The sequence below is a fragment of the Anticarsia gemmatalis genome, chromosome 13 (genome assembly GCF_050436995.1).
Source record: "Anticarsia gemmatalis isolate Benzon Research Colony breed Stoneville strain chromosome 13, ilAntGemm2 primary, whole genome shotgun sequence".
Classification (NCBI taxonomy): domain Eukaryota; kingdom Metazoa; phylum Arthropoda; class Insecta; order Lepidoptera; family Erebidae; genus Anticarsia; species Anticarsia gemmatalis.
Window position 1 is genome coordinate 1501000 of NC_134757.1, and position 26869 is coordinate 1527868.

The following is a 26869-nucleotide window of genomic DNA, read 5'->3' on the forward strand; positions in this document are numbered from 1 at the left end:
ACAAAAATGTACTTTCCTGCTATCGATATCAAATGCGGAAACCTTACCTAATACGTTATGTGCACATGGCACGGTCTACATGAACAAATAAACCGCACAATTATTTATGTATGCCATATTTTATGTGACCGCTGTCGAATGTGGGTACATTCGTATTTTCGACAAACCAGCTGGCAAATACACTGTGACTTTGTTGGTTAAACGCTGTTTAAATTGATAATGTCATTATGTTCTCTAGACAAAAGTCGTTATTATTAGTTTTCTTCGAGCAGGTATAGAGTTGCTTGTTAAAACTATAACGACGCAATAAGATACGCCTGCAGCTAAGTTTTAAAATCTTCTATCTTAGGTTGAGATATCAGACCGGTGCGGTGTGCTGGTAAAGGTTAACGTAGAGCTTTTTTCGCAGTTGGGTGGTATTGTCGTAGTGGCCTACGTCATGTTCCAAAAGGCTTAATTTATCATCATCACTCATCCCTTAATAACAATTCTAAACCCGTAACTTGCAGTATCGCATATACCCGTAACTCGCATATTGTATCTCGTATTATCTACTTGTGATGATATTTCATCACCACAATTGGTAAAGTCATGAAACAGTAACAGACAGAGAGACTTTCAGCAAAGAACTTATCACTAGAACTTAAGATAAAGAAGGACGCTAGACACCTAAAGGCATTTCTCCAATCCAAAAGATCACTCCTACTTAATATTTATTAGTATGGAGTCCAGGAATTAACGTGAACACGTATTTTACCCAAAAATGCCTAACATTGCGGCGCAGATTACAATAGCCATGGTTGCAGTCAGTCAGTATGATCACCGCAATTTTGAAAGACAATGACTGATTTTCTATATTTAAACGAAGGTTTATTTAGTATATCGTGTCCCACAGCAGTTACGAATGCTGGTGTGCCTACTAGCCTCATTTTATCAGATTGCTATTTGTGCCGTGGATTATTGTATTGCTCTCATTGTGTGTAATTGAGTTTTCCTCTCGCATACAACGCTCTATTTTAAACGGTGCTTTGTGGCACTGGAGGTGTAACTTTATGACATACACTGCCGGTCAAAAGTTTGAGACCACTTGTAAGAATCTTCGTCACCAACAAATTATTTCAAAAGTACATATGGTAAAGACCTAATTTGAACATCTGTGTATTCTATTGTTATTAGAGAATTTCTAAGAACCTTTTCTTTATATATTTTTATCTTATCGTCCTAGAAAGGTCTATTGTTTCAAAACATCAATGAACGCCGCGCAACGACCAAATGGTAAATCATTGTAATTTTTTTATGAGCCGACCAAAACATTGAATATTTTGCTTTTGTTTCTTGTTAACTGGAATTTAGGATTATTTAAACGTTATAAAACATATTTATTACCTGAGTTTTCATGAAGTTAATCTTTTTTTATCTCGTTTAGTCTGAGCTCATCCTTGTGACAGTGAAGACATATTAAAATGGGAAAAGTGCGCGAAATTAGCAGTGAAACTCGTGCTGTCATAGTTGTTTTACACAACGAAGGCAAATCTGAACGTGAGATTGCCTCTCAACTTAAGTTGTCGAAGACTTGTGTTCATAACGCAATAACCCGATACAAGGAGACTGGCACTAATCAAGATCGTCCGCGGTCAGGAAGGCCGAGAGCTACTACTTCTAGCGAGGATAATTTTATCGTCGTTACCAGCAAGCGGAATAGACGCCTAACAGCACCAGAAATCTGCGCTGAAGTGAATAAAACCCGATCGAACCTGTGTCAGTGACTACAGTAAAAAGACGATTGAGAGATGCCAAGTTGTTTGGTCGCGTCGCTGTACGAAAACCACTACTAAGGCCACAAAACAAACGGAAACGGATGCAGTGGGCCCTTACCCATCGAGACTGGTCTGAAGAAGACTTTAAAAAAGTTCTTTGGACAGATGAATCCAAATTTGAAATATTTGGATCAAAACGACGAGTTTTTGTTCGACGTAGCGCCGAGGAAAAGATGATGCCAGACTGTGTGGTGCCAACAGTCAAGCATGGAGGTGGTTCCATTATGGTCTGGGGATGTTTCTCGAGCCACGGAACCGGAGATTTGGTACGAGTCGACGGAATTATGAAAAAGGAGCAATATAAAGAAATACTAGAGCAAAATGCCGTTCCGTCTGGTTTGCGATTAATCGGCGATGGATTTATTTTCCAGCGGGATAACGATCCAAAGCACAGTTCAAAATTATGCAGGGGCTTTTTGGAACAAAAAGAGACAGAAGGGGTGTTAAAAAACATGGTGTGGCCTCCTCAGAGCCCGGATCTCAATCCAATTGAGCTTTTATGGGAAGAGCTGGACAGAAATGTCCACAATTGCTGTCCCTCCTCCAAAGAAGACATGTGGAAGGTGTTACAGGAGAGCTGGAATAATATTTCACCAGAGACAATAAATAAATTAATTGCTCGTATGCCGAGACTAGTGAATAAAGTGATAAAGTGTAAAGGTGGATTTTTTGACGAAAAATCAGTTTAAGATATGAAGGGCATTTTTGATGTATACCATTGTAATTTCTCTACTGTTTTGTTTTATTTTAGAAGTATGTATATTAGTAAATAAGTATTTTAAATAATAATTAAATATTTTGTTTTATATTTTGAGTTTTATTCCATTTTCCTTCTTTTATGTAGGTGGTCTCAAACTTTTGACCGGCAGTGTATTCATACAGGTTCGTATTTACATTATTGTAGTTTGTTGCGTTGAACAGTTAGTAGAATACGGAAGTAAACAATCTTTAACGCGGTCGTTCCATAGATTGGTGATATTCCACTTCAGATTATAGTTATTTTCCTGAAAGATGGTTTCAGTTCTTGTTGATGGAAATAATAGTACTCAGGTCATGTTTATTCAGATACTGAGCTGAAGCGCCCATAGCCAGTTGCGCTCACCGGTCGGTAAACGATTGTGGGTTAAGCAAACCTTGACGCGATCATTCCATAGAGTAGGTCCCGGTTGTTGTCAATTAAAACAACAGTCGTTAAGCCACGACAAAGACCTTCGGGCGGCTTGAAAAGCTTTGACACTAGGTTCACCACTAACCATACGATAAGAAAAAAGAAGATTCAGATACTAGATTGACACACTAGCGAACGAAATAAAGACAAGACTTCAACAGCGGTTCTGTAGTTCCTTTCATCTCTTACTATTGACTCAAGTCTTTAAATACTCCCTCCCTTTAATCTATTGTTGACTATAAATGTCAACAAAAATAAACTGGATGAGCCTGCGTGTTCAAGCGATCGATCTAGGCAGTTGGCTTAGCTTAGCTAGCCTTGAACGAGTGACCTCCGTGCGTCGCAGATCTAATACAACCTTCTAACTCCGCGATAACATGAAATAATCTGAAAGATATCTGATCTGTATTACAGTCAAGGACAGAGAATAGTCTTGTAGACAGATATCTCATCAGTCTTGTCTATACGTAAAATGGGCTATTTAACGGACAGACTTTCAAACTGTTTCTAAGACAATATACCCTCGCCCTCAATAGTATTAATACCTGTAATATTCTGGCTATCAAGTATCTTCGCTCAAATTTATTATTGGAGCTTCTTAAAAGTCTATTTTATTTTTAGCGAAAGTCGCTATTGGGAATTTGACGAATCTTCCCTATTAGGAATGATTTTTAATCAACGCCGGTAGATGTCGTTGTTTATTTACTCTTAAAACTCATAAAACTCTCCAAAAAACAGATTGAGGGTCTAAATGTAGGACCCTAGGACCAGGGCGAATAAACTATTTCTCGCTACTTACGTTAACTATTATTATGCAATTATGCGCGTTACCCATACATTACTTCTTATAATAGAACAAATTACACAGCCATGAATATGTTTATTCTATTATAAAACCACTGTACTATAAATAACTGCTAACTTGTTACATAATAAGAGTATATATTACACACTTATATTGATTTATGAAACTATTCAACTACCACGTTATAATTTCTCTCTTTGTGTTGTTAATTGCTACATTTAGCGAAGTAATATGAGTTGTTTACGTTGAATGAAAGCTTCAGATTTGTCTTAGTTTACTTTAGTTTAGAATAAATTGGTACTAAACGTCAATGTGTTTGTTCCCTTTCAAATCTAAATAACTTTACTAATTTGGAGAATATTTCATACACTTATAGATAGACAGCTAGCGCAATAATAACCGAGTTTTCTAAGCAAGCACCTCCCACAAATTGGTCGATTTTTCAAACTCGTGGCGACACACCAACGAGTTTCGATTGTATTAGAAATAATATCACTTCTAGTAACATTGAAGGAAAACCTTGCCTACCTTGCCTGCTTGAGAGTTATTTAAGACAGTTCTTGAAGGATCGCTAAGTGAATTTTCCGTACCTGACCAGCATGATGGACTAAAGGGCTATCCTCACTCGTTAAGGAAGGAGACCCTTTCCCAGCAGTGGGACCGTGATGGGTAATTTTTTTAAAGATTGATTACATTAGAAGAAAGCCACTTTTATCGGAAAATACTAATATAACAGGCAGAGCCACGGGCTTAAGCTAGTCGTAAATGGATAGAAAACCTACTCATAATAAATTCGTGTTTGAGAATTGCTTTCGACCGACACGTTCGATTCGACGTTCTCTGTTGAATAACAATAGCAAACTTATTTTACTGTACCAACTCAACGGCCAATACACTTGAGCCAAGTCTACGATTCTCAGGCGACTTGAACTGTTGACACTAGGTTCAACACTACATGCTACACTTTGAAAAACTTAGGTCTTTGATAGAATAGAAGAAGAAGAGCAAAGCATATAACACGAGTGTCATTTAGTAAGCTTCTACAAAACACTCTAATTTGGGACTGTTTAGTTTGAAAATTTGGACCACGCCTTTAATGCCCGGTTCCTGAGGCACATTTAGCGGTAATTTGTTTATTCAATCAGTTTTTTTATATGAGTTTAAACGTTGTTGAATAGATAAACTTCCGCTAAATGTACCTCAGAAATCGGGGGTAAAACACACGTACACGGAACAACAAAAAACAAATGTACATGTAATGTTTTTAAAAGATGGTGGGTAAATGTATCATTAGGTTCGACTTAATCATTTACACCACGCTAAAGTGATAAGATAACTACACTATTTGATAAAGACGTGTGTAAAAAAAAACCATACAAGTTCGCGAAAACGACACATTTTAGAAACGAATGTTTTACTTACAACGTGTATTATAGGTAGTTCTAGTAAAACTAAGCATTCGCTGTATCAGATAGCTTGAAATTACCTGATATTAGTGTACCAGTACCTAACGAAACAAGCGGCACGTACCAAAGCAATTTAGCGGTACAAAACGTACTGGTGAAAACCATTCGCTAGATTATTTGTACATTAAATATTGAAGTTTAAACATGTAACAGGTGGCCTGGACTGTGGCTACTTAAACTTGAACGAGATTGATTCTAGCTATTACTGGTGAAGCGAGTGATGTGCGGTTCAACTGGTTAGCGCTAGTGCTTGTTTATTAAAGATCTAAGTGTTGGTTAAATGAAAATAAGGCCAATACTCCATGTATTGGACTAATAGCCAAAAGCGCGTTATTTGAGTATTATTATATTGTACGCCATATTCTTGTTAAGCTTTGTTTATAATCAATTTTTTGTAAGTAAACCTCTATTTAGCACACTTCTGCAGTGCTGTCTACAGACCAGCCCTCGTTAAATTATAAATATCAATAAAAATCAATAACCAACAGACTGTCAAATCGTAAGCGCGTCTACGTGGTTTTATAAAATACAACAGAGAACCTTTTTATTTATTTATTAACTTCATATACAAAAGTTGCATAAAGGCGGACTTAATGCCAAAGGCATTCTCTACCAGTCAATCTACGGGTGATGCAGATATAAGAAGCAGGTGTATAATAGAAGTTGTTTGTTTGTCGTATGGTTAGTGGTCAACCTAGTGTCAAAGTTGTTCAAGCCTCGAAAGGCCTTTGACATAATAGAAGAAAAAGAGAGAGTTGAACAAGATAAACAAATAGCTAAGAAAGAAGATGCTCACATATTGACTAAGAATTATTGATTTAGGAGCTTGGCTATACATAAAGCAACGTTTCATAGTGAAACCAATTTATTCATATCTTCACAAACACTACTTTAAAATGTGGTTAATACGAATATCCACTTAGTCTCTCACATTTAACATAAATAATAACACATTCACATATCAGCAGTCAACAGTAGCAGTGCGAGCTCCACAATAAAACCGCAGAACTGATACCCGCTCCTCTCAGCCAGTTGAGAAAACTTTATTATGAACTATCATTTAAATGGTCACAACATTCTGGAATATAATGTTAGTTTGTTACTTACTCTTTGTGGTTTAAAATGACATTGTTAAGGTCTATTTTTTGTAATTTTCGTAATATGGTGGTTGAAAACTGCAGTGTAGTAACTTAAGTTTCTATCGTGAGTTTGTTTACCATTTCTTCTTGTAAATATTCAGATCAACTATTTTTTTTTTAGATTTTATGACGACTTTAAATATACATTACGTTACATTTTGCATTTAAGTTATGTCAATGTGAAACGTAAGTTTAAGATAGATCAAAGATGATAAAGCGGCATGGATAAAATATGTATAATTTGATCCTTTTACGAGATTAGTGTTTATAAATGTCAACTCTACAAGAGTGAAAGAATGAAAACATAAAATTACATAGCCATTAGTAGTTTTAGGTTAAAATCCGCAAATTACGCCAAAAACAAATGGTGAATAACTCGTTTCCGAAATTAATTTCAAATGTGGCAAAGCGGTTGCCTTCATTAATCTACATAAGTGTTTAAGAGTACGAATGTTGCTTGCGGTCTGCAGTTAGTGGCGTCGCTCATTTACAACCTGCTAGCTTACTTACTTACAACACTCGAATTCGATTCCAATCGTGACGGGTTCGAGTTTATGTCAAAATCGAATGTTAAAATTACAAAATACCGCATGATTGAACGCGTTTTTTCAGATGCTACGAACTAGATGGATTCATTTGGATTATTTTAATTGAAATGAGCGTTTTAATACCGTGGCGCAGTGGTTAAGGTGGTCGCCACACCACTATCACTGCAACGGAGACTTCTTGGATTCGCAAACAGTTGTTTCGGGTCTGGTTATATTTTGTGCCCATTGTTTGTGCGTTTGTCAACGTCTCCGCGACACAAGAAATTCTTAGTACGAGAGTTGTCTTTAAAAAAAAAATAACAACAATATTTTGGAACTTCTATGTGACATAAACTTGAATCGGTCACGATTGTTATCGAATTCGAGTGCCGGGAGTAAGTCAACTTTACCTCCTCACGTAATCTTGTTAGCGACGAAATACGAGTATATTTTAGGAAACAATAATGTATTCGATCGACCAAAAGTCATTAGGCGCCGCCGTCGCTGGATCAATGAGATTACCAAGGATTAAGAAGCTTAGTATGAGGATTTGTTTAAGACTGGAACGTGGATGAAAAATGAGAGGTTTTACTAGAGATAAATGTAGAATAGGTAAACTTGTAATTGTTGTTGAAAAACTGTTCACAAGTCTTTTACGCTAAGGTTTTAGATTCTATCTCAAACGGTCTGTATTTCAATCTCTTTTTTCCATAAAGAATTTCTCCATGCTAGTGTCATTACTAAGCACTTTAAGTAGATGTGTAAATATAACTACTTGTGTTCTCTAATTTAAGAGCCTTTTATGAGTAAAATACACACGTTCAGCCGATATAACGACACATTTCTAACCCGATTTAGTATTAAAACCTCAATAAAACCTCAAATAAAACATTTTAAATGGATATATGATTGGTACTCACTCCTGACTGTGAGATTCACTCTGTCGATATACGCTGTCTCGTTTTCTTTTGAGCACTCGTATAGCCCTGCGTCGTCCACGCTAATGTTTGTTAACAGTAAACTGCCATCAATCTGTAACAAACAAAAAACACCATAAATCAAACAATATAAGGATTTTTATATTAGCACATAGTATAGGTTATTGAGTATCTTATTTTACACTAGGTAAGGTCTTCTCGTGTGTAACTGTCCAATGATGATATGATAATGATGATGATTTTCTTCTCAGTGTGTAGATATGTAGTTGGCTTTCCAGTATGTAGATAGAAAAGACGGACAGACCTCAGTTTGTAATGAAACCAGAATCTTATGATTTAGCTTATAAATTTGATGTGTTACATATTTTACACGTGAAGGCAGAAAATCAGAGAAGAGTAAAAAAAAAGCAGCAGCAAAGATTGATCTTCGAAAGGTTTCAGAGTTAGGTTTCTTTGGAAGTAAGTATGCAGAAGCCGAGTGGTATAAGTTGATACCTCCTACGCAAGTGGTCGCAGGTTCGAACCCAAGGCAACACACCAATGACTTTTCGAAGTTATGTGTGTATTAGAAATAATTATCACATGCTCCAACGGTGAAGGAAAACATCGTGAGGAAACCTTGCATGCCTAAATAATAAATAAATAAATATAAATAAATATTATTGGACAACTCACACACGGTTATTAGATTCCAAACTAAGCAGAGCTTGTACTATGGTAACCAAATAACTGATAAACATACTTATATACTTCTAAATACATACTTATATATACATTAACATCCAGGCTCAGAACAAATACGCGTGCTCATCACACAAACATTTGTCCCGGGTGGGATTCGAACCCACCACACGCGGCGCTACGGTTGTTGCGGCGAGGTGACCGCTTAAACCACTGCGCCAAACGTGCAGTTAATGTTTCATACATTTATTGGGGCATGCAAAGTCCCCAACCCGCACTTGGCCAGCGTGGTGGACTTAAGGCCTAACCCCTCCCTCATTACGGGAGGAGACCCTTGCCCAGCAGTGGGACATTAATGGGTTAAATTATTTATTTTTTATTTTAAGTATGCAGAACAAGCAGAACCAGAATCACTTGAATAACCAAGATGAATTTAGGGCTTAAAAACCTCACACAAATTCATTATTCATCTTTTGAAAAGTACGACATGTCAACAAAAATAACATTTCATTACAAGTTCATACAAGTCAAATAGTCTGGCAGGCTGGCTCGCCTCAATCAGTCATTCATATTCATTTCATAAACAGCCAGTGATGAATACGTGGAACCTTTTTAACTTTTACATGAGAGCGTACTAAATGGAAAACGTATGTAACTCTGAATAAAAGCAAGTATAATTTATTTTTTATACTGGCTGGATAAGGCCCGTCCTTCGTGAGTGACGGGTGTGACGAAAGATGAGAACATTCAAAGAAGTCACCTCTTGCTGCAGATTGATACATAGGATGAGGGTAAGTCAGTGCATTGGTTTTATTGTCATCATTAGGTTTGTAACGTGGAGTTGTCCAGCAAGAGAATGCGTGAGTTAAGATGCCGTGTTTAAAGTAATTGAAATTTCACGTTTTCTTCTGGACGTGCATCTTACACAATTGGAATACTCGATATTATTCCCACGTATTAGGAGGTTACACTATTATTACCGGTTAGCTAGCCGCAAATTCCGGGTCGCAGTTAAGATAAGAAGAACGACTAGCACTAGCCCGTCCCGGAAATTAAACTAACCTACCCTTTGGACTACCGACACGGTAGTAACGAGGCAGGTATTTGGCGAACTTGCTCACAAACTACTGACCCATCAGTAGTTTAAATGAATATAATATTATTATATACGAGTACTACGCAGTTTTAGGAAAACCACTACTCAAAATTATGATTTTCTGAGTGTACTTTTACTATATCTAAAAGCTCCTCGCCATAATAATATGAGTACGAATTACTTTAAACAACTATACAAATCAATCGAAAACTTACATAACGGCCGATTATTCGAACGACAGCCATTTTAAACAGCGTGTTGATAAGTACATTCATCTCTCCAGTAAATAAAAGAAACGTAAGATTTTAACATCTCGACAATGCCACTGGCATTTCAGTATTCGCTTCTCAAGACCCAATTTCCAATTTCACCAATACCTTCCCAAGTCGATTTTCGAAGGCCAAACAGTGGTTTCATGTAAATAGCCTACTCAAATGCAACTAAACCTTGACACACTTAGAAAAGGACAAAATTTATACTATCTTTTCGTAATTACGTTCACGGAGCATCCATCTTGAAATATTAGGTCGGGGAAAAAGTCTTTTCGCATTATAGTATGTATGAACTTGTAGTAAAATCTTTTCTCTACACAAAAAAGCTCGATATTTGGATACCTCACTAGCTCACTAAAAGAAACCTAATGATCCGTGTACTCATTTGTGATTCTTGAAGCCAAAGAGATTTTATTACAAGTTCATACATACTATAATGCGAAAAGACTTTTTCCCCGATCTAATATATTCCATGAATAATAATAGCTTGTGGAATATGATTTTGAATAATAGCTATTATTTATCTTAGAGCACGTTGACCACGGAATAGTAATGGATTAAATTATTTGCTTTAATAGCCTGAACTAAAAGGCAATGTAAACAAAGTTAGTTGCGTCGCAGTCACGGACACGTTTCGCGGTTACAAGCTAATATTTACCGTACTTACCAGTTTACTGCCTAATCTCGTTTGATTTATAATTATAGTTTAGCCCCGGCTTCGAGTACATTTTAAATGCAATGTCAAAAACCTAAGATCATACCAAAATTTCAGTTTTGAGTTAAAACCATTCACACTAAACGCCTTATTTAAAAATATGATTACTGCGAATACTTCAACGAAACTACAATTCTTGAAACCAATTTTTATATTGCCTGCTGCTCAATTTTCAATTTTATAGCTGCCCAAATTTAAATGGTCCATACCATAAAGACACGTGCGTTATTCTATATAAATATAATATATTGGAAACCTACGCGCGATAAAGTGCATATCGTAAAATATTGGGCGCTGTGACATTCAAACGATTCAATTCCCTCTCAAAGGTATCGCTCCAAAAATATTTAACCTTTAACCTTTGCAGCGAACTTTATATTATTTGTTAAAGGGTTTTATTGAGTCAAATACAAAGACGACATAAAATAAAACAGAATCAATCACCATTGTTCACCATCGATCTCGTTTGAAGCGCTAAGCACCTTAGCGGTAAGTGAAAAATTTACGACAGAGCCCCGAGACCTAACTCAATTTGTACAACTAGACATCGCTCGCGGCTTCACTTAGGTGAAATAGAACAAATTGTTTCAGCCGTTCAGTATCAAAATAGAAAAGCGTCTATTTGGAAATTCTTTTAAGCAAGTCAAGTTTAGCGTGTATTCTATCGTTTCAGAAAACTCATCAATTCTATTTTAAAACATCTTGATACAATTAAACCGACTTTTTTATATTTCAAGTATTTTCAAACACTAGCTGACCCGCGCAACTTCGCTTGCGTCACGTAGGAGAGAATGGGTCATAATTTTCCCCGTTTTTATAACATTTTTTACTGGTACTCTGCTCCTATTGGTCGTAGCGTGATGATATATAACCTGTAGCCTTCATCGATAAATGGGCTATCTAACACTGACAGAATTTTGCAAATCGGACCTGTAGTTCCTGAGATTAGCGCCCCCGCCGCCGCGGCCGGCCCGTACCGTGCCGCAATACTAATATCGTGATATCTCCTAAACTATATGTCTAAATAACACACTGTAAACTGCAAAAATAATCTAAATTAAATGCTCGTGATGATGAACTTACTTATTTTGATAAGGATATATGTATTATTGGTTATATCACCAGTTAAACATCACCCAACGAATTAAATGTTTTTTTAATACAGAAAAGTAGTTTTTGTGACTTAAATAAAAAAGCTGGATATATGTCATCGCGGACTTTTTTGTAGAACTAATAAAGACCAATGTTTCAATGTGCATCAAAATCCGTTGCGTAGTTTTAAAGTTTTATGCATACGAAGGGACTACAGACAAAATGGGCGACTTTGTTTTATACTATGTAGTGATGACATTAATAGTTTTAGGTAATAAACAGGGAAAGGCCGCAGCTTTGCATTTCCCCAAAACAGTTTTCATGTCATGCAACCACCCCGTTTCCATTTACCGGAAACATCTACCTTTACCTTTACTAAAAAGTATCTAATAAAAAATTACCTACGCAAAAGAACTTGGATAACCAGAGTTTTCTTTAAAGCATACACACATTTACTTTATAGTTTTATAGTACGCAAATGCAAATAAAAAGACCCGTATTTAGTACAGCACCGTTTAGGCCGAGTATCGAATGTAGGCATCGCTGGCCTTGTGCAGGCCTTGAACCGCGATCGATATGGCCACGGGCCACCGTCTGGGGTATGCCATAGCCTTTATAAGTGTTACAGGAAATTACTACCTTATGTAATACAGGTAATTGGAGGCTGGTGTTGTGTTTTGATGTGGTATACGTATGAATATAAGCAAGCGTAGTGTAGTTAGCTGAAAAACGTGCCTTCGGTCTTTAGGATGTTTATTATTTGCTTTATTTGTCAGTGATGCTGTTTAATATACAGTGTATATTCGATATGCCTTTTTAAGTCACGAACGAAGATGTTCCCTCATTACAAATATTCCTCTATCTGACGCCATCTGAATCATCTGCAATAGATGGACACAGGCCAATGGAATATGCGATGTCTGTATGTGATACTGTTTAGTATAGTTACTTAGTCCAGTTCTAAAAAAGGTTTCTCTTAAAATACCGGTGAATTTCATTATGGTAGTTTTTACTTATACAGCAAACTTCGTCTAATCATACTTGTATTAAACCAATTCTTTTGCTCAATACGAATGTATGTAAAACATGGTACGAGCGGGAAAAAGGATGATACAATTTAATTAATATACTGCTTCTGCGTAAATTTCGCTGTCTCTAATTTGTAGCACTAATTCCACAGCCAAATGAATTATTCTCTAATCTAATCCTTTGATTAAAGTTTTACAGCTATAAAGAGTAACTTTATTCATGCTCCAGTGTAAAAAGGGTAGTTACGTAAAAGGTTCTTTATGCAAACCAATGTATTAGATATTTTGTTGAGGGTTTCAATAAAGATGATTTTTAGTTTAAGGCCTACACAGTTATGTATAATGTGCCTTTCATGTATAACCTTTGCAGTCAATTAGGGACCTGTAACACATATTAAACTCAAAGTAATAGTATCTTAAATTACGTTTAACATGAATTATCTCCCCAAAATCGTCATGACCAACCTCTCTCAAAGGTTATTCCACATATTTGGATATAACAGAGTCAAAAACCACAATTCATCAAGTAAAGCACTATTCATACATCCCCGTCAGTGATAAGCATCACGACTGACTATCCAGTTTGATGTCATATACGATTGTTAGTGGGTCTGTCATTCATCACTTTGATACGTCAAATAAAATGACAATTGTCTGGAAAGCCTGTTGCCTGGTCGAAGGTAGTTTTTGATTAGTATCGCTATTAACGATTTGTCTTTAGGGGAGGGTAAAAAGTTAAATAAATACACTACAATTTTTTTGTTAAAATAACTACTTTATTATATGGCCGAAAAGTAAAAAAATAACTCGACTCCCATTTTGAGAGAGAGTCGAGTTATTTTGTTTATATGTATTACTTATTTTTTTTACTCATAGGTAACATATGAAATTCTTTAGAGCTTTGAGCCACAATTAAACTTAATTTTAGTATAAGCGCTGCCAAAAGTGTTCGGTAGACTCGTAATAACACCTCTGTATAATAATATGTTCTATCAATGACACTACTAAAATAATACTTTTCTCTAATAAAAATATCTTTAAGAACACTTAACCCATGTGTAATCGGCTTTACAGGTACTGCGCATCAGTCTATAAGGACATCAGCGATTAGACTAATGTAGTCCGCCTCTGTATACTATACTTAGAACACATTATAACAAGTGCTAGATCAGACAGATTACTATTATGCAAGAGAACCCATATTCTGACAAACCAAGGCGATTTAATATCTACAGTGATAAAGGGATAGCTTGGCTCTATTCCTCTCTAATGGCAAAACTTTGATCGTTTAAATGTGTCAAAATACGAGATTATTCCAAACGCCTACATTTCATCGTGATATAACAGCGGTCGGGGTCAACGACCTTCAAGGTTACCGACGACCGTCCTTGAAGGGACAGAAAGTTTTGGCTAATTATATCTTTTTCATACTTACTTCAAAACAAATGGGATTCTTACTTTAAGATGGCGATAAGAAGCTGTTTAAGAGGCATTATAAACGTTTACAACAATCTGATGCGGTAAGCAGCCTACACCACGGTCAAAATAGAGATGGGAAACCGTTTAACATTTCAAGCCACATGAAAATATTAAAAATAGCGATAAAGGTGCCTGCTAAGCCGAATCAAAATACATATTTAGACTCAATCACGCTAAAGATTCTAGACTAGACAATTCGATTTGAAGACATCGATATGATCGAAAATAGCAAAGCCATTGTCTATTTGAGTAATCCTTGAGACGGGGTTATTATTAGAAACCCTACGGACAACTTATTTGTCCTATGACGTAATAGAGGTAGACACTCAGTCTAGCTATCGAGATGGTTACATAAGGTATTACATCAGACTCGTACGCAAGTTTTGTTGTTCCTGCTATGAACCTGATGCTGGGGCAAGGCTTTACGATTTCCTGGGCCTTTTAATTTACCGATATATTTTTTTCATTTCATTTTAAAAATGACAACTCCCACATAGAATTGCTCTTGCGTCGCGAGGACTTTTACAAACATACAAACAACGGACACAAAGTACAACCAGACCCGCAACAATTATTTGTGAATCGCACGTTATGCAAAATTTACAAAATAAGTTTATTTAAAGAAAAAAAAAAGGTTTCCTGGGCCTATTTTTGCGGCTGTTTTCATTGGTTTTAATCAGGCATCCGGAAAAAATGTGACAGATCAGTGCCAGGTTTCATTAACTTGACCATGTTGAATAGTTTTTAATTGCATTACGGGAATGCATATTATTTTATTAGTTAAGTCTCGTTTCTTATATTTTGGACTCTTATATTTTTAAAAGACAAATAGTCGTATGAAATCATATCTATAATATTCGGAACTCTGCAAGAATTAAAGGTATTTTTTCCCAATAGCAATACAAAAGCTAGGAAAATATAGTCTACATGTTCTAGTTATCGTAGTTCCGGCAACCGCAGGTTTTCGCGGTCTTTTTCACTGCCCGACGGTTTCAACGCTCGCGGCTTCGTAAATATTTATTTCGCTATGCCAGTGTTTATAAGCTAATATTAGAACTACCAGCTTTGCGCGTTAGGGGTGAACGCGAGGAAGTAAATGCTAAGGGTAAGAAGGTTGTTTTACAAGTATAAATAGGTTTTTATTACGGTGACACTATAACAAGTTTTACACGGCTTATACAGATTTAAAACATTCAGGGACGACACAGTGAAATAATCCCAACTTGTTTTTTTTATAAGTAAACAGAAGTAGTTTACTCATAAAACCATGCGAATTCTAAAAGTTATAATAGGTGCTTTAAAAAAATATTTAAGCACTACGCTCTAGACTTTATTCAAATCAAATATCTAGTTCAGTTAGGCCAGTTAGGTTATACTTATGATTTTAGTTACTGAATTTACTCCTAGTTCAAAAGGTAGAACCGGCAAGGAAAGCTGGTTAAAAGCTCTCTATAATATCTTAAACCTAGTCATCTATTTCCGTAACAATTTCTACCACAGTCTAGATGCTAAAATCAGAACATAAACCTTGATTACCGGCGTAGATAGGTAGCGGCATTATCAGATAGTGTCAAATTGAGCGTAACGTTTGTAAAGCCGACGTCGACTATCTGATGAATAAACACGGCTTGCGGATGTTATTGTCAGGGAGGCTTTTACAAGATTGCAGTATAGCTTATTTTCATAAGGAAACAGGCGGAAGATATAGGTGCAAAATGCTTTTGAAGATAAAAAAAATACTATTTTACCCTAAACTTAATCAAAATTAAATAATCAGTTCAGTTAGGCCAAATACTGACGCTCATGATTTCATTTACTATATTTACTTCGACATCAAAAGGTAGAATCAGCCAGAAAAGCTGGTTAGAAATATCACGAGCTGGTTAGAAGCTCTCTATATCACCTTAAACCTAGTCATCTATTTCCGTGACAATTCCTAGCACAGTCTAGATGCTAAAATCAGAACATAAACCGTGATTACCGGCGTAGATAGGTAGCGGCATTATCAGATAGTGTCAAATTGAGCGTAACGTTTGTAAAGCCGACGTTGACTATCTGATAAATAAACACGGCTTGCGGATGTTATTGGCAGGGAGGCTTTTAGAAGATTGGAAGTTGTGATGATATTAAAATGGATAGTTGATGACATTTGAATAGTATTGCAAGTTACATAACGTATTTTCAATTTGTTTGCGTTATTTTAAGATATGTTTGAATAGATATGCTTTTCAAGCTTTATTTAACTAATATTGTGAGTGAAAGTTTGTGTGTTAGAATTATTGTAAAAATAACGGATACATTTTTTTTAGTGATACTTTTACCGTGTAATTTTTTTTACTCAAGACAAGTCCAATTCAAAACCGAAGAATAATATTATTTAATTTTGGCTCCTCTTATTTATGCGTCGCCTCTATTGACTGAAGTAAAGCCGCATCAAATTTTAATCCGTACACAACAGGATACTCGTACATGACAATACACGTATACTATGTTTTCAAAGTGATTACAGTTTATTTCCCACGGCTCGACGTCCAATTTTCCTACAAAGCCATTATAACACCATTATCACAATATATCGGTAACTACTAGTAGTAACAACAGTGCAGTGTGTTACTACGGGAGTAGAATACAAAGGTATACTCAATTTTTACAATTTTATAGACATTTCAGGAATTTTGTGAGGTTATTTTGATGCAGTAAACGATTAATAAGTTACGAAACCCTCCTACATATTCGAAAAAAATATTACGCTTTTTGAAATGTTTATTATTGTTCAGCCATAAATTAAGAAACTAATAAGTACGCGCAAACTAGTTACAACCGGAAAAAGCGATGGAGGGCTCGTACTTTTCATTGAAATGAAATTATATTGTTACACACATAGCTGAGTCAGCAACTAAGTGTATATTAGGTCGGGGAAAAAGTCTTTTCGCATTATAGTATGTATGCACTTGCAATAAAATCTTTTCTCTACACAAAAAAGCTCGATATTTGGGTACCTCAGGAGCTCACTGAAAGAAACCTATTGAACCGTGTTCTTATTTGTGATTCTTGAAGCCTTAGAGATTTTATTACAAGTTCATACATACTATAATGCGAAAAGACTATTTCCGCGACCTAATATAATACGCATGCATACATACCATCAACCTGAAATTGTAGATTGAAGAGTATGGAATACATTTCACGCCTGGACAGTCAGTCTCCTGTAATAGGGGGCAAGCCTATATAGCAAACTACGTGTACAGTACAGTTAATCAAGGCAATCAGTTACGTTGAACGTTTGACACTTAATTGATGCAGTTTAACATCATGTCCGTTTGTTAATGATATCGCTAGTAATTGCGACAGACGATTAGGCGGATGATTTAATTCATTATTGTTGTGCAAATTACATATTGATATTTAATATGGACAATATATAATATGATACGGTTGGTATGGTTTATTAGTACTGGATGTGAAGGCTAATTAGCTGGGATACGATATAAGTCTTAATTCTATGCTGAATTTATATTAGGTTAGGGGTAAGATATTCAGAAATGACAAAGTGACTCATATAACAAACACAAATGTTGAACGCAGATGTCTACTATTTTTTTGTGGTATCATCATTATTTCCGTATATGCCGTTCACTGGTTGGACGCAGCCGGATTGCATACAAGTCTAAGCCTAAGCCAGGTCTTAATTTCTTAATAGGTAAAAGGTTTTTTATAATAAAGTGACCTCAAACAAACCAAGGCTAATAATAATACTTGAAATAATGAAAATGAAATTCACTAGTAAAATAAAAACCATTTCCTACAGAACACACGAGGGTCTGGCATTCACCGTGACTAATACTTATATAAGCACCTACTTGCTTTAAATAAACCAGCCCAGAAATATGTGAAGCCATTCATTTTATGGTGCTCGCTTTTTGCAAGATATCTTGCACGCCCGAACGGAAGGATTTTCAGGTTTAGGAGTTCGTATAAATTGTGTGGATAACGCCCTGTACAGGAACTAATCAGAAAATGTTGGTGGATTATACAGCTTTAAAAAACATTTTCCTAGAAGTTTAGTGTAGTCTGTACACTGCACTTAAAGTTACTTAGTTTTGAACGCCGCGAATGTAAAGAAAGGCGTTGTAACTGCAGTTAACAGTGGCTGATTTGTAAGAATATTTAGTTTGCTGCTTTATTTATTTGCTTTAACTGACTTTATGTATGTATTATTTGTTGCTTTCCGGAATTTATGGTATTACTGACTAGCAATAATAATTAGTTAAAAGGAATTATATTTTTTCAAAATACTTACGCGACTGCGTTAATGAGAAGACGTTAACTTTCATGTTGCACTTCATAAGCTTCACATATCTGAACCTGTGCTTTCGTAAGTACTTTTCAAGGGAATTAAGTTTCTAATAGGCAAATATTCGAGCAACTCATATAGCACAGGTATACAGTTACCTTTTATATTATATAAATTCATAACAATAGCCCCAATCTGAGAATCTAAATCACAATCAAATTATAAGACAACTACTTCAGCTTTGAAATAATAGCTTAAAATAAGCTGTAACAAGTCCAAGAAACAAACATTATAAATAATAAATGCGGTACATTATTTCCTGTATTATATTACCATATCCCATGACAGTCTACCATTAAGGCTTTCGTCCGAGTCCTTATGCATTTTGCATGTGTTCGTTACAACTTTTTTATTCGATGCGACTGCTGATCAAAAATTCTGGATAATTCCCTGGAGCCAGGAGTATGTTTCGATTTTTCATGTAAAAATGATAGCTTCAAAGCACGAAAATGTGCTCGAAAAATTGCAACTAGATAGTGGCATCGACGTCAGAATAAATCTATACTTTTTTACTAATATTATGAATGCAAAAGTTTTGTATGTTTTGATGTATGTTTGGAAATCAATTACACCAAAATTATTGAAGTTTTAGGTTAGTGTTTGTGGATACTCATGCTAAAGTTATTCAAGGGATTTTAATATTTGGTACACAGATATTTTGTAATCTTGATTAAACCCATAGGATACTTTTTACCAGTAAATCTTTTCATGTGGACAAGCTCGTAAACAGAAGCTAGAAGACAACTAAATCTCACAATATCCTGAGTTTACTTCAAAGAAGAACATACGTCGCATTCCTACAATATTGAATTAGCTGTTACCAACTAACCAACTTCAAAGAAGACCCATCTGAAAGTATATAGCCACAGCAATAACACAAACAGACAAATTCATTAACTAAAAGTTTCTTTTGTGAAAATTCTATTGTAACAAAAGGTCATTTCAAGTGCGGTAAATTGATATCGTTTAGTCTTTGTAAGATAGAGATAAAAACTGTCCCAACTGTCATCTTCATTCTTCCTACACTGGATCACACAAATCCTCATTGTGAGTCTAGACGGACGTTTATTAAATTTACCCAGTTATGAGTTCTGCTACCAAAATAGAACGACAGAGACAAACAATGGTTTTAAGTGAAATATTTCAAGAAACTTTTAATTTATATATCTAAGACTAGCTTCTGTCCGGAACTTTGTTCATTTGATAGGATTTTCCGACATTTCAGTATTAAATAAGAGAAATGTAATATTTTGCTGGCCAAATTATTTTAAAAACCGGTTTAGTGTTTTCTGAGATTGCATAACTCAGACAAACAAAATCCCAAATCACTTGCATAATAAAATATCGATTACATCTTTAAGTATAGCAACATAGTAAATGAGGCATTTTTATAACGATAAGATATTAATTAACACTGATTGTTTCACCACTAATTAACCCCTCTAGCTAAAACCAGTGCTAATTAATAGATGCTTCTAGTAAACCTTAACGTAAATAGTCTCATTTTCGTCTTGTTCGCGTTTGATACTCTATCTATTGGGAAATGAGAGGTCCGGTAATTAATAGGCATCTGAATACAAGGCGCTAATTACCTTTTTATCACAAATTATTTTAAAACCTTTAATGAATATCTCTTTAAAATCTATTAAGCCAATACAACAAATATATATTTATAGTTTGGTTCATATTTACCTTCAATGCGAAAATAATCGGAACACAGCATGAAATTATAATGAAATAAATAAACGATAAAATAAAAATTGATTTCACGTTTGCGTAGGTACGCTTATACTGTTTTCTTAAAATTCTAAGTTCAGGTAGACTAAACAAAGAGCAAGTAAAAAGCACTAGTTTAAGAAACCTACGCTCCGATGATAGTATTATCTTGTCTAAAAGCCTGATTATTCCCACATGTGTTTACGTGACAAACAACGGCCCTTTTAGTAGTTTCTAACTGTTCATTAGTTTATTTCGCACTCCCATCCTTAATATAAAATAATGGAGAGTTAACTTTGGCGATCCTGAAATACGCCGCAGTGCTAAAGCTCGCTTTGGCGTGTGTCCTTTACATAGGCTCTTTGACGCACGTTGAAATTGCATCGAATTCGTTATTATTTCTCCAGTGTATGTTTATGTAGTAAATGTTCATGTAAAACATTTAAAAGTGGACATCTGTGCCCATGATAGTAAATTGTCAATAAAACTGCATGATTAATATTAGAAGTAACAGAATCGTGCCTTTGGTAAGCTTATATCATAGTTTTTGCTTACTAATTTGGCTTGTAGGTACCTATGTTCCTTTTAGGTTGAGCCAATAAACAATACACTACTTATTACTACTTATATAGAGCCAGCCAGTCAAATTGAACAATGCGCGGTCAGGCGGCCGTGGAACATCATGCGAGAAGGGCCACTTCAACCTTGGGATGGACGATACATTATGTCACACGTACAAAACATTACATAAGTGACATAATTTTAGGAAAGTGTTTGAGGCGCCCATAGACCGTTGCGCTCACCGGTCGGTAAACGATCTGTAGGTTAGGCAAACCGTGGCGCGGTTATTCCATAGATGGGTGACATAGTGGGCGACTCTGTGTTCCAAGATAACAATCGTTAAGCCACGCTAAAAGCCTTCGGGCGGCTTGAGCAACTTTGGCGCTAGGTTAACCACTAACCATACGATAAGAAGTAAGAAGCGATATAATTTTAGGGAAGTATACTTTGGAATAAAGAATGCAATAAGAATGAAAAAAAGGCAAGTTTTCAAACCAAATCGAGGTTAAAATAAGGATTTTTTTGTAGGAAGAAAAAAAAGGTTGTAAGAAGTTTCCTGTTATAATCAAATTGCGGCTTTTTGGTTTAATATAACTCACCACATACCTAAACTATTTTAACATAAATTATACTATCGCGGTCAAGTCAACGACCCTTATGACTTGTAAATACATTCCTTGCAATTTTAACTTTTGTTTAAAGAACTTAAATAGGCTTTGCTCTACTTAGTTTTTAATTCAATTGAGATTCCATTTGCGATAAACCTTTTTAAGTCTTTACTTAGCTGTAGTGGCTTTTAAAATGGAAAATGTACTTACTACCGATCGATACTTGACTCGAGCTGTAAAGTCATTGAAAATTGAAGCTATTTCAATGGAAACTGTAGGGAAATTAATAGGTGCCATATATTACTGTCCGAGTTAATGTACATGCGCTCGAAAATCCCGGCAACACATTGGCTAGTATACGAGTATTGTTGCATTCTTATTTACATACATACACTACTGTAACAAACGCTTTAGTATATTCAAAAACAGTAAAATTCTGCATGTTTGTGTCTTACTACAATTTTTTTAGTTATGCATGCGTACATAACCTAACACGTATTAAAAACTTCTCTTAGGAGAGATTGATTGCTGGGCAAGGGTCTTCTCCCGGAATGAGGCTTTGGTGCACCAAGTGTAGGTTGGTGCATATCTAAAAATAACATTTAAATTTCCTAATTTCTTAAACTCCTTCCAGCCGGTATTCGGCTACAGCGACCAATTTTATTGAAACTTTTATTAAATCTATAGTTACTATTGCTAACAGTGCGTTTAAGCTGCCAGTATGAAAACACCCTGTTTTATCGATTAAACTACGCTAAACATACACAACTACAGTTCACTATAAATATCTGTGATAGGTTACTGTGCCATTAAACTAACCCTCCTTTCTTACATAATTAGCGAGGGTAGATCATTATCTGAAACGTTTTACTTTTACGTATAAACACTTTTTATAATAATATGTTTGGAGACAAGTAAAGCATTTTTGTGATTTTTTCAGATTGTTCCGATATAATGTTATTCATGAATAGAAAGTGTGTAATTGCAACAAAGGGGGGACCTTATGTCTTTATTTTTGATACCATGACGAGGATGTATGCGTATATCAGAATATCACAGTGGGATAATGAAAGCGAAATAGCGTACAAAATATACAAGAATAAGAGACTTTATGTTTTTTAAATAATGCAACATTTCTTAAAGATGAAAATGAACATGTCTTGAAAACTTTCATTATAAGATCCGTAGACGACACAGCATTCATATAACCGGTAGAGACGTAGCAGTCTGATATTATTCCTCGTTATTAACAACTTTGTCAACGTCTAGGCCACTGCATAATCAGAAAAGGTTGCAACTTGCAACTATCATAAACTATACTTAAACAAACATTAAACGTGGATATTCTAGTAAATATTGTATTCTATCTAATCGAAATGCAAATTCCCGTAGACAAGGTCTAAGCCGACAGCAATACAAATGTTATTGCTTCATCAGAGCCTTGTGTTGAGACTTTATTAAGCAATATTGGATACTTTATAGGCCGGGATTACTTAGTAAACTTAACCAAGGACTTGCTAGCAAGCTGTATCGGTAATCAAGCAAACAGTATCTTCATATATTCTTATGGAAGAATGTATCTTTTAATTTTTGTATCGGAGTGCGGACAGCAAACGTTAACTTGGATATTTTTCAGATTCGTGAATCTAGTAAAAGTAAAGACATTGTTTGGGGACTATGTGTCTTTACCAGAAATGTACGTGACAACTAGGAGGTGTGCGAGGAAGAATGCTATTAATAGAATTGCTTTGAGACATACAGGTGCTTAGTACCAACGGCTAATCCTATTGGAGTTTTCCCTGCTCATCGCTTAGTCATCTCGCATTTTTCTGGAGAAAACGCAGCCTTAGATAGATATAATTTGTTAGCGTACAATTTCAAATGTAAACTAAAAGCTATAATTACCATTTCGTTGGACTGGCCAAATTGTTAATTTCATAATTGACTTAAGAGACAGTTGGTAGATAATTTAATATCGTTCAACAAATTGATACTCCCTTCCATCGAGTCCTCGCCTCACCGTCGGAAAAGGTCTTTCAGGCTTTTAACATTCCATTATTTAAGAGTGATATTTCTTAAATACTCTCTTGGGAAGTGTTACGCTCTACTTAAACTAAGATTTTCAAGAGTTTCAGACTCGTATAATGTAATGGACCATTTCTTAACTAAGTAGAATTAATTCCTCTACTGTTTTCAAGCACTTAAACTTGCCCTTTACTAAAACAAGATTATTAGCCGTTGTCATCCCTTATGGAACATTTGAGGCTAAGGGAAGGAACTTCTATGACATTATTAGCTTACTTTCAACCCTAATGCAGTACTTATTTTGTAAGGAGCGTGGGTGTTTGTTTTCTTAGTAAAGGCCTAGCTTTAAAGATTGAAATTAAGACACGCATATTTTATGAAAGTTTGTTTTGGTTTCTACTTATAAATTGAGTTCTATAGGAGCGGAGTAATCACCATATAGGTGGGTGAAACGGGGGTACAGTTAGCAAAGGATTTGTGTAGGTAGAGGAGAATAAATAGAATACAATTACGCAAATGGCCGTTGGGCTAATTTCCGGACCTTTTCTGGAAATTTTCTAGCAGTAACTTCCGAATAATGGTATGGGAGTTGAAAATCGAGACCGTTGACATGCATTGGATAAATGCACTCCTAAAGAACTTCAAAGGTATAGAATTTGTAAATCCAGTTACGTTAAAATTTACTTTCTTATTAAATTAAAAACGAACACCCAGTGTCAAAGTTATTTAGAAGGGCTTTAACGAGGCTTAAAAGTTGTTGTCCTAATTCTTCACAACCGAGACCAATTTTTTACGTGCCCTTCAAAGCACGGAGAGACTTCGCACGAACACGACTAAGCGGCAACCCATCAAGAAAATGTCCGGGCTAAGTTGCTTAACCCGCTGATCGTTTACCGACCAGTGAGCGCAACTAGCTATAAGCACCTCCCACTCACGTTCAAATACATATAAAATGAGCGTAGATAAAGTTGCAAGCTAATAAAATTTAATTTTACATGCAGTCGACCACCGGACGGACGACGGCTAACTTGTTTGTCTAACTGCAGGAAATATACGAGAGGAAGCCTTTTGTTCTAATATGAATATGTGAGATGATTATTATCACGTGTAGGGCTGTTGAAAACTTGTTTACTGCGAATTGTTTCTATTAGATTCAGTTATACATAGTAAGATTTAAAGAACTTCGCAATTGTTACTTGTTTTCGGCGAGAGTGTGCTTTAGATTTTGTTTCAAACTAAGCTTTTATGAACAACTTTTATCAAACAAGTGATATAATTAAATACTTAGAAGCCTTGACAGATTTATAATCATTAAACAAAATTGAAATGGTTAAGGTCCGCCCTAATTTAATAGAGCAACTTGAATATTTGTATCACTCTAGGTAGGTTTACCAAAAGAGAAAATCTCCCAAAAAAAAATCAACTGCATATTTTACAAAAAAGTTCCTAAATCGATACAAACACCTCACAATCGTAAAACACAAACATAGCAGCAAACAGCTGCGTTGTTCTATCTATATCTATACACACATAAGTTTGAAGGCAGCTTATAACTCTGTTAAGCAAGGCGAGCCGTGTTTTATCCTTAGCGGTAACTAAACTTTTACTAACTTAAACAGATGCAGTGTTGAACTAGCGTCTTGTACGGTTTTACTACTAAAACAAGAAACTGCTAGTGCTGTAATAAAAAGAGAAATACTGGTGCCGCTAATATGTTTTTCTTTTAAATGTATTAGAATACCGTCTTCTTGTGCAATGTTTTAGTTAAAAGAGATGCTCATAGCACGGAAAATGCTAAGGGGATCACGAGGGCTAATTAAGCGTTTTGTATAGATTTTTCTACAATGTAGTAGCAACATTGAGGCAGTTCAGACAAGAGTTTGATGATGTTCTTTGTTAATACCAGAAAATGTGCATCTTTGTGCACTAAAAGCACAAGAAGAAACATTTTGCGAGTAGACATGAAATTTTTCGTGGAAAACAGCTGAATGTAACTTAAAATAATCATATTATTTTGGCATTCAATTTATCATTTAACATGACATATTTGAAAGAACACGAGGCGACACTAAAAATGCAACATCATTTTATTCTATCCTTTAAACATGTTAGTTGCAATAACCGCGTCTAGCCGCTTTACATAAAGTCTCGCAGCCGTCTGAAAAGAGTTATAGTGCATGTGAACATTCTAATACCTGGGGGAATATGCTTCTGGTGAAATTTCTTTTAAGAGTTTACTACGTTATACGTATGTTCGTGTTCTTTCTTCGTAAAAGTGTATCGTGAGATGTGAATAGGTTTGTAAAGACTGTTGTGTAGTTTCTTAATGCCTTACCTTGTTAGTCTGTTTTATAAAAGAAAATACCTTGTTAAAAGTTACTATAGAAATGCTTACGCTTTTGAGTGACAGATCTACAATTTTGATTGACTTTGTTGCCGTTTACTTTATATCTAAGAATGATTCATTAGCGATTACGCTATTGAGGGTTAATATGTATTTTTCTTAGCATAAAAATTGGAAATATATTACAGAAAATGCTCAGCTTTCAAAAGAATTTATTGTTATAATCAGAGACATGGAAAGCTGCGATATTGACATATTTACGGTTTTCCTTCATTTTGCACTATACAGGACGATGTCAGCGATAAAGGAAATATAGCAAAAATTACCCCGTTGCGAGGAAGGTAAACGTTAGAAAGACAAAAAGAAGAACTATAGTACTAATCTATGTTCAAACTACACTAATTATCACAAAAACTTTTCATATTACACGCCAGTGTACAACAATAGCCTACACCGGTAGTAAGTAATGTAGCAGCATATTCAGAGGCGGGACAGTCGGCGGCGACGTCGTAAACACTTTATTACCTGCAGTGCACTATTAACTAAACTAAGCCTGGCCCCGGCCGCAGCGGAACTTAGCCACGTGAAATTTGAATAAGTAGACTGAGTTATGGGTATGAGACTGTTTGTAGTGTAAGTAGTGGAGTAGAAACGTGTTCTTTAGTAAAAAAGAAAGGAAAACAAGAAAATTAACTACAGAGAACAAGTTCGTAGTGCTTAAAAGCAAATTAGTATTCTAGGAACAGAAAGGGAAGGCTTGAATACGCTTGAATCCCTGATTTGGAGAATCTGTAAAATTCTACTAATGTTGTATGTGACTATGTATTGATGTTTGTTAATTCGGCGTTTAGTGTGCCATAGGTGCATGAGAATTGTTTTTCTATAGTAAAAGCACCTACATGCAGTCTTTGTACAGCGAAATAGCGCAGTTTAAAGGTAGCTGTTTCAGAGAACAGATTCATTGAATTTCCATTACCATACGGAAAATACTATAAAGTATCATCAATTCGTATAAGCATCAATGAGACGATGATTCAC

General features: G+C 35.5%; 1 protein-coding gene across 1 annotated transcript in view; it reads right to left on the reverse strand.

Moving 5' to 3' along the window:
- LOC142977516 (cell adhesion molecule DSCAM) overlaps window positions 1-26869 on the reverse strand; it is a 92307-nt gene that overhangs the window by 29222 nt on the left and 36216 nt on the right. The window contains exon 3 of the mRNA XM_076121432.1: window positions 7843-7954. Coding sequence (XP_075977547.1) covers window positions 7843-7954 — 112 coding nt within the window. The remainder of the gene's footprint in view (window positions 1-7842; window positions 7955-26869) is intronic.